A 15527-nucleotide genomic window follows, 5' to 3' on the forward strand; every position below is an offset into this window, starting at 1 on the left:
GGAGGAGGCTGCCAGGTGGCCACCACTGGTCTCTGCAGCAGAAGACCCCTTGCTGCCAGGTAGAGTGTGAACTCCTTTTTGTGGTTACCTTCCCTGCCCCCCCCCCGGATATATAGGCATCTGCTTGCCATAGGGCTTGGATATGGGGGGGGAGGGACCGAGAAGTCTCTGAATATTTATTTTGAAACAGCTTGGAAAATTTGCTGGCTTAAAAAAAACTATCTAAAAAGTCCTATAAGTGGCTTGTTTCATGGCAGAAAATTACAAAAACTTCTGGAAGAAACAGTATTATAGTTATTTTATTCATTCATTCATTCATTTCTAAATGCACTTATGTTCCAAGTTGTTTTGCAACCCAGAAGGCCTGAGTGAGAACTGGGAAGCATGTGTGGTGCTTTTATTTTATTTTATTTTTCTTGTGTGTGAACTGCTCCCCAATAACTTGCAGGGACTTCAGGGTAAATCTGGCCAACATGTGAATGCAGCACCTCCATTCCAGAGGAGATGTGTCTTAAAGGGCTTTACAAGCCTCCTGTGAAAAACCTCCTGCAATCAAACTTGACTGAATTTGTTCAGAATTCTGAGAAAACAAACATAGGCTCACCCTGCATGGTTGAAAGTCTCCTTTGCTAATCTGCAGCGAGGGGCCCATTTTAATCATTCATCTTTCTAGTGTGTTCTAGGCATTAAAAGTAGCACAAATGTATAGTACTCAATGTATATCACTATATATTGTGATGTGTGTGTGTGTGTGTATTCAGTGAAATGTATTTCCAGGCAGCATACTTATTTTGGAATATCAGACTTAAATCCTTGGGGGCCTGGGGTGTGCGGAGGCCCTGGACTTTGGGGGGGGGGGCATTTTAAAATCTTGTCTCTGGGCCCATTCCAACCTTGCTACGCCCCTGCTCACACCTCTGCAGCCCCAGGTTTGAGCGTAAAGTTCTCTTGGAAGAATTTCGGCTCAGCCTGGATGCTTATGAAGCACCGAATCAGAAGCAGCCCGTGAGAAATCTCAGCTTCAATGCTCTTCCTCTTCATGGTACGGGGAGGGGGCTGCTGTGGGCCTCCCAAATCCTGGAGCCAGAATGGCCTCTTTAGGTATAGACAGGGTTGGAGGGTATAAGGGTATTTGAATCAGGCCACTGAGTGATGATCTCTCTCTCTCTCTGTGTATAGGCCTGGAAATAACTCTTGGCTTTGCGCTCTCTCTCCAACCTCCCATTTGAAACTTGAGCTCTTGCAGTGGGATAGGAAGAAGCGGGGTGGGGGGTGGGGGGAGTATTGAAGTCTCCTGGGTTTTTTTGGCATGACTGGCCAATACTGCTGCTGGGGCCAGGATAATGACAAAAGCAAGGGCTGAGATGCTTGCAGGGGGTGCTAGAAAAAGGGAGGAGGAGGAGGAGGAGAGGAGGAGGAGGAGAGATGGGCTGAGAGGAGGAAGTGCTACAGTTTCAGACTCTGGACGTGTTTCTTGGGGAGGACGGAGAGAGAGCCCGTGTGCCTTGCAAAGAAAGGAGAGCCGGAGTTGCCCCCCACCTGGCTTCTGTGTCCCCCGAAGGAAGCCCTCAAGGAGGGTCAGTCCTTCTCCACATCAGCCTCTGCCCTGAGAATCGAGTCTTCTGGCCTCTGGAGTGGTGCTGCCGGGGCTGGGTTCCTGCTTGGCCACCTCACAGCCATGTGGGGGGCTGGGAATCTCGCCCTGGCGGTCTTTGGCTGCTTGCTGGCAGCTGGCCTGGCAGAGGGCATGCAGCGGAGGGCGACAGAGAGCAAGCTCCGCAGGCGGTCGCACCGGGTCCAGCTGGGGCGCTGCAGCTACACCTTTGTCCTGCCAGAGGCGGACCCACCCCTCTGCCAGCTGGCCGGGGAGACCTTCAACGTCAACACGCTGCAGAGGGACTCCCCGTTTGGCTCTGGGCTCAGGGGCCCTGAGGAGTCCACACAGCGAGTCCAACAGCTGGAGAGGGTCCTGGAGAACAACACCCAGTGGCTGCTGAAGGTAAGGGCAGGGGTCTTCTCCCGGCAGGCAGCGGGTGGCACCCGGGGAAAGCACCTGCAGACCAATGCCAGGGCTCAAGCCTGTCTTCAGACCCAGGCGCTCTGAACCTCGACAGGTGTTTGTTGTTCACACATACAGCCCAGTCTCAAAGTGGGGTGCCACCACAGAAAAGCCCCTCTCCCTTGTCAGCACCCCCCCCCCCGAACCTCAGGAGGAATGCAGAGGAGGGCCTCCCTAAGTGATATGGTCAGGGGACTCTATGGGGTGACTCCGCTAGGAAAAGGCACTTGGCTCACGCCCAGAAGCACTCCCAGCCGTCTGGCAGGTGCATGGAAAGAATTTCTATGTGCTGTGGGGCAGCGGGGAAATGCCTGACTAGCAAGCAGAAGGTTGCCGGTTTGAATCCCTGCTGGTACTATATCGGGCAGCCGCAATATGGGGAGATGCTGAAAGGCATCATCTCACACTGTGCGGGAGGAGACAATGGGAAACCCCTCCTGTATTCTATCAAAGAAAACCATAGGGCTCTGTGGGCACCAGGAGTCGGAATCGACTTGACAGCACACTTTACCTTTACCTTTATGGTGATATATGAGGGGTGGTATCTAAAAATAGGTTTGGGGACCCTGAAGGTATATGGGGCTCACATGCACAAGGAAGGTTGCTTATGGCCTAAGTTGGGTTCCCATCTCTGATGGGGCCTTGTCGCCCCTTTCAGCCTCGGTTTCCCGTCTGTAAAAAGATTGGCGATCTGGCGGCTTCCCAGGGGCAGGGAGCTGCTATGACAAGGAACAAGGAAAACACTCTGAGACTATAACAGGCTTGGGAACAGCTACTTGCCTGCTCACCCGCAGTGGGTCGGAAGCACCTCCAGGTGCTCAGAGAGGGACGCTGGAGCATCCACCAGGGTCAATGTCAGCTCAAGGCACCTTGGGGCAGCAGCCGAGAGCCCAGCACCACAGGGGACCTCTGCTGATGCCTGCCTGTCCGGAACGGAGGCAGGTTCGCCACGCCTCCTGCCACGACCTCCAAGTGCCATGACTGGCTTTTCACCAAGGAGTGAATGGATGGGAACGAATGACTAGCACCGAGGAGACCCGAGGTCCAATCCCCATTCAGCCATGAGACTTGCTGGTTGACTCTGGGCCAGTCACTTCTCTCTCAGCCCAACCTACCTCACAGGGTTGTTGCGAGGAGGAGCCTAAGTATGTAGTACACTGCTCTGGGCTCCTCGGACGAAGAGCGGGATATAAATGTATAATAATAATAATAATAATAATAATAATAATAATAATAATACCACCATCTGTGTCTATGGGGGAAAGGGAGAGGATGGTGGCTCCCTGCCCTGGATGTCACCTTGGCGTCAAGGCTTTACCTCTCTGGGTAGCCTCTCCAAGGCACTTTCCAGATTACACGCTACAACAGTGACACACGTGTCCGCTAATGTGCTTCTGTCCTGCCTGTGTTTCGACATGTGTCCATACTGCCTGTGTCCCTGCGCTGTCAGCAAGGTGCCATTCATATTTCCGATGCCTTCTCTCAGATTTTCTCCTTGTGTTTTAGTCCTACACTACAACGCTGCAAGTCCCTTGTAAAAAAATAGCAGTATTTTCCCGTCGTAGGAGTTTGAGATTCTGGGGATCATTGCCAATAGGATCCTGCCAAGTCGAAGCATTTTACCCCATTGCAGTGTGTAATCTGGAAAGCGCCCAGGTCATCTTCATCACGGCCCTTCAGTTGCACATCCTCAGTTATACTTCTTGGACACATTGGAATGTGGTGGAGGAACTGGGAGAGAGAGGGAAATTAATCAAACAATTGCAGCAACTATTGTGATTATTGTTAGGGGCTAACATGACCCTCAGCCCTCTGTTGACAGAAGGGGGGCTGCAGAGAGTTGTGGATCTGCAAGCAGCCTTCAGCATCCCTGCACTGGAGGCTGCTTTGTGCAGCAGACTGGGCATGGGTGGGGGGGGAGGGAGAGGGGAGCGATTTTTGTGCCTCTCCCCTCCTTTCAAAAATCCTTTCCAAATGCATGAATCTGTCCCTGAAGGTTGTGCAGCCCTTGGGGACATATATGTTACTCTCCCTTCCCCTTCTATGCCCAGTCTGCTGTGCAAAGGAGCCTTCAGTGCTGTGATGCTGAAGGTTCTTTGTGGACCCCCAGGCCTCCCGCTGATGCCAGGATCATGTCAGCCATTCTTATCATTGGCTGACATCCAGGCAAAGGAGGTACCAGTTCAGCAAGGCTGTGCTGGTGCTATGTGAGAGGGACAAGTTTTGACAACCTCCCCTTCCCTCTGAAGCCCACTGTGCCTCCCCGAAACACGTCCTTGATGATCGTGCAGCCCTCAGGGACATATTTTTGTGAGACTAAGAGCCGTTTCTCACGAGCAGTGAGAAATGGCGATAAGGTTTGTGGGGAGGAAGCCCTGAAGAGTTTACCTCCCTACGGTTGATCCATTTTCTTCCCTTGGGTGGGCAAATCGCCTGCCCGGATGGGCACCGGCTGCTGCCAGTAAAGGAAAACACTTGCTCCCGTAACGTCATTTTCAAGAGTGGCTCCGTAGGTGGGCTTGCCGCCGTGGTGCCGCCAGGATCGGGCCCCATCCCAGCAGTTCACATGTGCATGTGCAAAACCGGTCTGGGCTCACTTAGCCCGCTTTTGCACGGGTGTGTGAATAGCCTCACAGTGAACTTCAGGGGCAAGGGGAGATGGATAAAAATAGCGCCTCTCCCATAGCACCAGCACGTTGTTGGACTGGATGTCAGGCCTTATTTCTTAGCTTGGGAGGGGAAATGTATCTGGAAGGTTGCGAAGGGTAAATGTTGAGCCATTTTGGAAGGGCGGCATATGAATCAAATAGATAGATAGATAGATAGATAGATAGATAGATAGATAGATAGATAGATAGATAGAGCCAGCGTGGTGTAGTGGCTAGAGTGCTGGACTAGGACCAGGGAGACCCAAGTTCAAATCCCCGTTCAGCCATGAAACTAGCTGGGTGTCTCTGGGCCAGTCACTTCTCTCTCAGCCTAAGCTACTTCACAGGGTTGTTGTGAAAGAGAAACTCAAGTATGTAGATAGATAGCTAGATAGATAGAATGAATGAAGGGCAGAGGCCAGTCAGGAGGGAACTGAAAAGATCCCCCCTCTTTGATAGAATGCAGGACTTAATTCATGTCCAGATGAAGCTAGTTCTGGATTTCACACCAGTTATGCATGAAGTTGCCTCATGCAGGGATCAGGCTAGAAGGACAGCCTGCCTTCACCTCCATGGCGCTGCGCCGCCACCAGAATCAGCAGCATCTCTTTCCCTCTCTCGTGAGTTGTCCCGTAGGCTGCCTGCAGAGGAGGAGGAATACTGGCGTGTTTCTTCCCCCAGTAAATAGCAATGGCTGCTCCCCACCACCACTCCGCCCTGCTCCGCATTGGAGAATGGGGCATGAGGCCAGAGGATGCCTCTCTTTCATCTGGATGATGTGGCTTCCTGCCAGGGATGTTTTGCAATGCCAAATGAGCTGCTTGGCTCTTTTGGTGACCATATCTTTCTTTTGGGGCTCATCTAATTTCATTCCACGGGGGACTTTTGCAGGCCCGCAGCCAGGAGTCAGTGAAGTGAGTGAGTCTGTGTGTATGTTTGGGGGGTTGAGGGTGGGGGGAGAAGCTACAGGATTTATTCTACATGGATTGTGCAAGGCGATGCCAAAGAGCAGAAACTGAAATACAAGTAATTTAATGTCTGTAAAGTTATATAGCTTATTTATATCGCTTTATTTATAGCCAGCGTGGTGTAGTGGTTAGAGTGCTGGACTAGGACCGGGGAGACCCGAGTTCAAATCTCCATTCAGCCATGAGACTAGCTGGGTGACTCTGGGCCAGACACTTCTCTCTCGGCCTAACCTACTTCACAGGGTTGTTGTGAAAGAGAAACTCAAGTATGTAATACACCGCTCTGGGCTCGTTGGAGGAAGAGCAGGTTATAAATGTAATAATAATAATAATAATAATTTACTTTAGTGGGATAAAAATACATGTTAAGATTTAAACACACACACACACACACACACACACACATTCCTTTTTGATCATCCAAATCTTTTGCTCTCATTGGCCAGAACCCTGGATGGTGGAAGCAGCTTGGTTTTCCAGTGAGCAACTGGGCAGAGCTGGGTCTCCCAGCCTTGCCTCCCCAGACATTAGATTCCAATTCCCATCATTCGCAGCCACAATAGCTAGGAATTGCTGGAACAATAATTCCAGTGAAATATGGAGACTTGAGGTTGAGAGACCCTGGGTCATAGAGATGTGTTTCTGAATCAGACCTCGCACCTTCCAGCGTTTCACAGATGAAAACAGGGAGGACGTTTCTTTGCCCTTGTGAACAACTTTGAGTCAATTGATAGGGACATAGAAAGCTGCCTTCCACCGAGCCAGACCCTTGGCCCACCTAGCTCAGTGTTGTCTTCACAGACTGGCAGTGGCTTCTCCAAGGTTGCAGGCAGGAGTCTCTCCCAGCCTTCTCTTGGAGATGCCAGGAATGGAGTTTGGAACCTTCTGCTTCAAACATGCAGGTGCTCTGTGGAATGTGCTAAAATGAATTAGGAATGCCCACTGAAAAGCCTTGCTTCCTTCCAAATGACCATGGAATGCATTCTTATGGCCCCTTGAAAGGAGGAACGTAGGAAGCTGCCCTCTACCGAGTCAGACCCTTGGTCCATCTAGCTCAGTATTGTCTACACAGACTGGCAGCAGCAGTGACAGGCAGGAGTCGTCTCTCTCAGCCCTATCTTGCAGGTGCCAGGGAGGGAACCTGGCACCTTTTTGTATGCAAGCAAGCAGATACTACTCCCAGAGTGGACCCATCCCCTAAGGGGAATATCTCACAGTGCTCAGAAATGTAGTCTCCCATTCAAATGCAAACCATGGTGGACTCTGCTCAGCAAGGGGGACTATTCATGCTTGCTACCTAATGGGGCAGCGGGGAAATGACTTGACTAGCTAACCAGAGGTTGCCAGTTTGAATCCCCGCTGATATGTTTCAACACCTATATCGGGCAGCAGCGATATAGGAAGATGCTGAAAGGCATCATCTCATACTGCACGGGAGATGGCAATGGTCAGCCCCTCCTGTATTCTACCAAAGACAACCACAGGGCTCTGTGGGCACCAGGAGGCGACACCGACTCAATGGTGCACTTTACCTTTACCACAAGACCAGCTCTCCTATGAATTAATTAAAAAGCTATGCCCAATTAATTGGGCAGTTTGGGACTGGCATTGTTTGCACAGATACTGATCCCACTCAGAACATCCATTTGGGAGGGATGCTGCTACTGGAGGGCAGCCCCCACCCCTTGCAAGCATCCCTCTCAGTGCTTGCTGCTCCGTTTCCCATGAGAAGCTGCCGCTCAGAGCCCACGTTCTCTTCCTTTGCTGCTCCACAAGTCTCGTCCCTGATGTTTTCTCGCTGCTTTGGGACTCTCCCTCCCTGAGCCAACCACAGACAGAGTTATTTGCAGGCCTGACGTTAGCATTGGTTGCCCGGGTGACAGATGTGAGGTCCGATGGTTCTTGGGAAGAAAGAGGAGTTTGCTGCGGCTGTTTCCTGGGGCCGGGGAAGCTGGCCTCCTTTTATTTCGAGCTCCTTTCTTGAATGGTCAGCTTGCTTGTTTCCTTCAAAACAGAATTTAAGTCTCTCTTTTACTTTTAGACACGTAAGGGAAATGCACAGGCCATACACTACATGGCTGCCATTGCGGCTGGGGATGATGGGAGTTGTAGTCCAGCCACACCCAGGGTGGAGAGCCCCTGCTATAAACAATGTATTCTGTGGGGCAAGACTGTTGCCTTCACACACACCTAATTTGTCATGGAATGTTAGCTCTTACCCAGAAGCCCTGTCTGCCCTCCAAAAAAACACCACTACCCATCCCAAGACAAGAGTGGGTGGCTGTGATTATGTATCGATTCCCAAAAGACAAACTGCACATGGTCACTCAAAGAGGCACTTCTCTCTTTTTCAGGTGCAGACAAAAACTAGTTCTTGGCCTGTGCCTGGATAGGGCAAGTTACCATGCAAAGGGGGCATAAGAACAGCCTTGCTGGATCAGGCCCAAGGCCTATCTAGGCCAGCAGCCAGCATCCTGTTTCCCACAGTGGCCACCAGATGCCTTGGAGAAGCCCACCGGCAAGAGATGAGGGCATGCCTCTCTCCTGCTGTTGCTCCCCTGCAACTGGCATGTAGAGGCATCTTGCCTCTGAGGCTGGAGGTGGGGGCTGTCTAGACCAAGCAGCTTGGACAGATGTCTCAGCTGTGCAGCAACTGTGCTGATGTCCTCTCCATGACATCCTGTTGCAATGCGGACCGCAGTCCTTCTTGGAAGGGCTGCCGCAGCTTTAAGTTGAGAATGGGAACTGTTTTCTCCTTGTTCCTCTGGAGGAATGACTCTGTTCTCTGCTGCTCAAAGTTCTGTGCATCTGACTGTGTACACAGCTGCATCTGAGGTTGCTACTCCTTGCTGACACCGCAGTGCTGTGAAGGATCAACTGCACCAAGAGCTCCTGGAGAGGAAGCCCAACAAGTGACTGCAGCCGGGTCCACTGGCTGCCATTCACACAGAATCCCTTCCCATCCCCAGCCTGGGCTGCCTCTCCATGCTAAAACCTTTTGCTGTAGGTCGGGCATGCAAAGACTTTTGCTCTGTTTGAGGCCTCTGGGTGTAGTGAAGGCGGGGGGAGAATATCAAATAGAGACTTCTCAGCAGCTCACTGAGTTTCAATCTCTCTCTATAATTCTCTAAGGCGTAATCCCGTGCGTGGCAACTCTCACGAGATTTCCTGGCAGGGCAGAACAGAGCAGAGCAGAGCAGGGGAGGAGCTGAGGAGGGAGGGTGGTCGAGGAGGAGGCAGTGGCGGGAGAGCGCACGTTGGCTCCAGCCGCCTGCCTCCTTGTGAGGAGGATGGCTGAGCAGGCGGCGGCATGCGGAGGTGGGGGTCAAACGAACTGGCCAAAGGGATATAGGGAGGGGAGAGCAAACTGGCCGAAGGGATGGAGATGAAAGGAAGACTGTGCAGGGAGCCAGATCAGTTGCGAGGTGTGGGAGGGAGGACACAGAGAGAACTAGGGGTGCAGATGCTCTGTGCTGGGTCAGCTAGTTCCCATGATTCTTTGAGGAAGGCCATGGCGGTTAAAGTGCTACAAGGGAATAAGAAAGGCCCCAGTGGACCAGCGCACAGGTTTATCTATCCATAGATTACGTAGGAAGCTGCCGTCTAGGGGTGCAGAGCTGATCTTGCAGGAGCAAGCATGAACGGTCTCCTTTGCAAAGCAGGGCTCGGTTTGTTTTGCATTTGGATGGGTGTCTACATGTGAGCACTGTAAGATATTCCCCTTAAGGAATAGGGCCATAGCTCAGTAGTGGAGCTGCTGCTTGTAAGCAGGAGGCAGCATCTCCAGGTAGGGCTGGGAGAGACTCCTGCCTGCAACCTTGGAGAAGCCGCCTGCCAGTCAGTGCAGACAATACTGAGCTAGATGGACTAAGGGTCTGGCTCAGTATATGGCAGCATCCTATGTTCCTCTGACTGACAGTAGCTCTCCAGGGCACTTTCCAGATCACATCCTGCAACTGGATCATGTTGGATCTCAGATTTGTGCTTCCACACTTCCTGAGTAGTGACACCGCAGTCCCTACACAGACAGCAGGGTGCCGTTCTCATTGCCAATGCCTTGTCTCGAATTTAATCGCTGTGATATAGAGCAAGGACATCGTATATCCAGCGTAAGGAAGTAGCTGTTTTTCCGGGTTGTTCGTTCCAACGAGATTGCTTCTCCTGCTGTTTACATTTTCAATGCAACTCGCCTGAACAGAGGCATTTTGCTGCTGTTTAGCAGCTAATTTGGAAAGCACCCAGGGCTTCTGTAAGAGGTCTTTATTTGCAGCCCTACCTGGAGGTTCCACAGATTGAACCTGGGACCTTCTTCATGCAGAACACGTGCTGTACCACTGAGCTATGGCCCCATCTCCTCCAGCATTTGGCTTCCAACACTGGCCAACCAGAACCCCACAAGGGAAGCCCACAAGCTGGGCATGATAGCCCTCTCCCATTACTGCCCCCACCCCCAGAAACTGGTATTTAGTGGCAGACTGCCTCTGAACATGGAGGTTCCATTTAGCCACCATGCCCAGTAGTCAGCTGGCTATATTCCACCTCCTCCATGAATGTGCCTAACCCCCTTTTAAAAGCATGGGAGCTGGGGGCCATCACCACATCTTGGGGCAGCCAATGCTATCACCTAGCTACGTGTCATGTGGAGAAGCCCTTTCTTTGGTCTGTCACACAAGAGGATAACAATCAATTTGCACTGATCGCAAAGTCTGAGCCATCAGTTTCACACACTGGGAGCTTGCCTCTTGATGTGGCCAGCTTGACATGGAGGTTCCTCCTGATAGCCCAGTCCATGAGAAATCTCTCGGAGGGGTGGAAAAAGCTTCAAGTCAGCTCTGAGTCATCCGGAACTCCATGGCATTGGGGATTCTCCTAGCATCATTGCCACAGAAGAAGGCTGACTAGAAACCGAAAGACATATTAGGCTTGTGTGGTGCATAGTCAGAAGATATCTCCTTGGATAGGCATCACCACTTCATGGGATACATCCCTTGATTCCCCTCAGGGACACTTTTCCAGCAGATTTTATCAATTTAAAGCTTCACAGGCAACTTCTATCAGCACTCTTCTCCAACAATTTAGCTTATTGATTGGAGTTTTATACACATGTGGTCTATTAGAAGAGTTGTTTGTGCATGGTATATGGTGGATTTTATTTTCTTCATATGGATTATCTGTGAAGGCTTGACTCAATGCACGATTATAAATGCATTTATAACTGCATAAATATCTGATTTATAAGAGTGGTTGTTTCCCAGTACATGTTATATGCTGGATTAGAGAAATTATTTTATGTGAGGATTTAGACTCTATTTGGGGTTCTTTACGTCTCATTGCTATCTGTTTGGAACCCTAACACATTGTTGTCCACCACCCAGGGACGGAAGTTTGGGGCAGTCTACAAAACAAACAAACAAGGAAGGCAGGCAGGCAGGAAGGAATATGGGTAGGTAGGTAGGTTTTGGCTAGTATATGTTCCCACTACAGAAGCCATTATGGCACCAGAGGGGGTATGTGAGAAATGGGCACCACTGAAACTAGGCTTTCCCAAGGACTGGGAAGGGATTTGTTTCCTTCAGCTGCCTTCCCTGTGTCCCCGTGACCTCCACGCTACGATGCCGCTCTTCCAAGATAGAACCTTTTTTTCAAAAAATTGCCAGTCCAGCTGGAACCACTTAATGGGACCTGTTTTCTTTGGATTCAGGTCCTGAAAAAACACGAACGTAGGAAGCAAGCGGGGAGGGGAGGGGGTGGGGGAGGGGAGCAGGGGGAGGATGGTAAAAGAACCGAGCAGCCAGCAAAACCGGCCAGACACTTCTAGCAAGAGTTTGGCATGTCTTCAGGCCACGGTGCCCGTTCGCTGAGCCCTGAGGATGAAGGATGAGGCAGCCTTTGCAGATGAGCAGCTGGCCTTTTCCTTCACCGCAGGGTAGCCACAACCACCTCCCACAAACACGGGGAGGGGGGGATAAGGTGAAGGGCTTATTGTGTTGCCATGAGGGGGTTGCAGGTTTAGAATGCATGCAAAGTAGAAATGCTGTCTATTATTGCTGTGTGGTCTCGCCACAAGCCTATGTAGTTCTCTAGCTTTATTCTATATATACTATAGCCTTACCCTGGATCAAGGGATTCCTTTCTACTACTACTTCAAATATGTATATATTGCCTTCCAACAAAAGTTCCCAAAGCAGCTTACTTAGAGGAATAATAAACAAGATGGCTCCCTGTCCCCAAAGGGCTCACCTTCGAAAAAAGAAATAAAAGACAGACACCAGCCACTGGAGGGGTGCTGTGCTGGGGATGGATAGGGCCAGTTGCTCTTGCCCTGCTAAATAAAGAAAATTACCACTTTTAAAAGGTGCATCTTTGCTCAGTTAGTGGGGGGGGGGGGAGGCGACACCCAATCAAAAACAGGCAGCCAATCTCTCAGCCAATCAAAAGCAGGCAGCTCTGCCCTTTGTTCTGATTTCCTAGTCCTACTAAAAGTGATGAAAATGGATGTTCTGTATGAACCACTTTTCTTACATTTTCTCACCTAGTGAAGTATCTGCCAGCATTCATCACCAACTACCCTCCAGTAATGTGTCTACCTTAACTCTGATCTCTGTTTGAATTCCCACCCTCTGCAAGTTTCAGCCTCCCAGAGTGCTAGTCACTTGCATGCTTGGAAACTGAATAAAGGCTTTGAAAACCAGTTGGAAAATGACACTTTGCTCAAGCGGAACACTTGCTGGTGTCACAGCACAGCCAGGGATAATTCTAGGTCAGGGATGATCAACTCCAGGCTCTCCAACTGTCATTAGACTATGATTCCCATCACCCCCTGCTGCCATATATTGTGGTGGGGCCCAGTGATGGGAATTGCAGTCCAACAACAGCTCAGGGTGGCCACCCTTGTTGTGCTAGAAGATGTGACTTGCAAGCATGCTTCAGCCCCAGTACTTCTCCTCTTAGACATTAAGCACTGTCCAGATGTGTCTGCCTCTGCACTGTAGATGAGGCTTCTGGCTTAAATCAACACAGATGAGCGATAACAGGGAAGCTTCATGCTTCGAGGTGAATGTTGAGCGAACCCACTTTGAACTACACTCGCGGTTGAGGGAAGCAGCCCTTCCCCTCTGCTCTAGGGTTTTGTTTTGCAACAAGTTCACATGGCATGCCTCTGTGTTTTCCTTCTAGCCAGTGGGGAGGGGGGAAGAGAGAGAGATTACTAAAGAGCTATATCTGCATTTCTAAAGAGAGTATCCTTCTAATGATTCTATGTCAGTGCTTTTCCCTAGAAAAAGTAGCTTAAAACCAGCATTTTAAAAACCCAGAAATAACTCAAGATAAGCTAGAATTTGTATCACAAAGCGGTTCCAAGGATCTCGAAGGGACTTCGGGGTAAGTTTGGCTGGTGTGTGAACACACACACTCTCCTCTGAAGGAGATTCGGGGTAGAAGTCCCGTGTTCTGTGACGGAGCAGGTAATCGGCTGATCTGGGAGGGCTAGGCGCGTGTGCACAGAAGCCTGAAACCGGCCCATTGGCCTCATTTGGAAGGAAGGCAGGGACGAGCGAGGGACTCTTTCGTCGCCTTCTCTCTGTCCCTCCCTCCTGCAGTGAGTCAGTCAGTGGTGTGAGTGCTTTCAGTTCAGCCACAGTGTGCCTGTTGCCAGCGCCCCCGCCCCAAGGAGCCCTACCCCAGAGCAGCCATTCACATCGTCTGGGAGCTGGGTGAGCTCTCGCTGCCACCCCGCAATGCCACTGCTCAGCAGAGGCTTTAAAAGATTTTTTGTTGTTGTTCTAAAGACCAGTCCCATCCCTATGTGGCCATGCCCCCCCCCGCCTGCCCCCTCTCAGGCTCCCCGTCTCGATTTAAGCCAACGCAATGTTGGCAACCCTATCCAGGAACCTGGAGACCTCTCCTAAACTTAGCATTGACCCATTGAGCCTGGTTACCATCATGTACGCCTTCATGTGATCTGTGGTTTCGTCTCTTCTGCTTGCCTTGTTCTCAAGAATGTGCAGTCCCGAGGAAATGACTCTGGTGCATTTTCCTCTCCTGGGAGCTTTGGTTCGGCTTGATTTACATGTGTTGCAACCCCTTCGCCCATTTTGATAGCTGCTGTTCTGGGAATCTTATCTGTAAAAAGTCCTGGGGTGGTGGTGGAGAGAGAGAGAGAGAGAGAGAATGTGATGTGTATGTTTAAATATATTGGTATGAGTCTGGCTGGAGACAGACAATCCTTTTCAAGAGAACTTCTTCCCGACATGTATTCACTCCAATCTTTTGGCCCAATTTCGACTTGTTGTCTAGGATTCATATCTGTCTTTGCTCAGCCTTTGCATGATCTGGAAGCACAACAAAAATCTGCAAACCATGTTTGAATAGAGATGATAATGAAAACAAAAACAAAAATGAACAATGCAGGGACATAGAGGTGCTCTTCTCCCTGGACTTCCAAGCTGAAGTCCAGGGCCTGCACATCCCCTGGGGACCCCCAAATCCTCTTTCGTCTGTCCCCGGGTGGTGTGATCGCCACACTGCACCGCCAGCTCGTGCTGCACCGAGTGGCTGAGCGTGACTGTGACCTGCACCCGAGAGTTATTTGCATTTGGCTTCATGCTTTGGAGTAAACGTTGAGTGAAGCCACTTCAAACTACTCTCACAGCATTAAGGGAAGCAGCCCCTCCCCTCTGTTCTCGGTTTTATTTTGATGCAAGTCCACATGGCATGCTCCGTGTTTTCCTTCTAGCCAATGGGAAGGGGGGAGAGAGAGAGCTCCTGCAGAGATAGATCTGCATTTCTGAAGAGAGCATGCCTCTTATCATGCTAATGATTCTACGTCACAGCATTAAAAAACCCAGACATATGTTGAGTTCGCATCACAAATTCACATCGAATTTGCATCACAAAGCCTAGTTTGTGTGTGGAGTGGGTCCAAAAATCTCGAAGGGACTTTGAGGTAAGTTTGGCTGGTGTGTGAATGCAAACACTCTCTTCTGAAGGAGATTCAAGGCAGAAGCCCTATGTGTAAAGCCTCCAGGCGGCCAAGCATGACCTCTGCTTTAGAGGAAAAAGGGAGAAATGGGGAAAGAAATATGTGGGATGGGAATGTGTGAAGTTGTATGTTGAAATGTTTCTGCTAATGCAAAATTGTATAAATATGCCTGTTTTATATTCTTACATTCTTGTGAGTTCAGTTGCTGTTTGTGCCCTCCAAATCCCATGTGTTAAAAATGCTGTGTTTGTCAAGGTGTGTATATGATGCTTAACTTGCGGCGGGTGGGGTGAGGGGCCTCCAATGGCTTTTAGGTCCAGGCTCCAAAATTACCTAGGTGCACCTCTGCAGGGACATCAGCCACACCACCTTTGAAAACCAGGTTGGCCAAAGCTGCTTGGATCCTCCCTGCTTCTTAGACTCTGGCAGGATGCCCTACTTGGTCTCGGAGTTCTTCACACTTGGCTTCAGGTTTTGGGGTAAATGTTGAACGAAGCCACTTCCAACTACACTCGCGGCATTGAGGGAAGCAGCCCCTCCTCTCTGCTCTTAGTTTTATTTTGATGCAAGTCCACATGGCATGCTCTGTGTTTTCCTTCTAGCCTATGTGGGAGGGGAGAGCTCCCTACAGAGATAGATCTGCATTTCTGAAGAGAGCATGCCTCTTATCATGCTAATGATTCTATGTCAGTGCCTCTCCCTGTTGGCTCCGGGGTTTTCAGAAAAAGCAGCTTAAAACCAGCATTTTAAAAATCCGGAAATACCTCGAGATAAGCTAGAATTTGCATCACAAAGCCCGACTCGCGTGTGGAGTGGGTCCAGGGATCTCGAAGGGACTTCGGGGTAAGTTTGGCTGGTGTGTAAATGCACAC

At 50.3% G+C, this 15527-nt stretch overlaps 1 protein-coding gene across 3 annotated transcripts in view; it reads left to right on the forward strand.

Moving 5' to 3' along the window:
- ANGPT4 (angiopoietin 4) overlaps positions 1–15527 on the forward strand; it is a 53362-nt gene continuing 37835 nt past the window's right edge. For 2 of the 3 annotated variants that reach the window (XM_053242508.1, XM_053242509.1), the window contains exon 1: positions 1437–1999. In XM_053242508.1, coding sequence (XP_053098483.1) covers positions 1679–1999 — 321 coding nt within the window. In that variant the 5' untranslated portion in view covers positions 1437–1678. Of the gene's footprint in view, positions 60–1436; positions 2000–15527 lie in introns of those variants that run through there. The other variant, XM_053242510.1, reaches the window with a different exon arrangement.

The sequence above is a fragment of the Hemicordylus capensis genome, chromosome 4 (genome assembly GCF_027244095.1).
Source record: "Hemicordylus capensis ecotype Gifberg chromosome 4, rHemCap1.1.pri, whole genome shotgun sequence".
Classification (NCBI taxonomy): Eukaryota; Metazoa; Chordata; class Lepidosauria; order Squamata; family Cordylidae; genus Hemicordylus; species Hemicordylus capensis.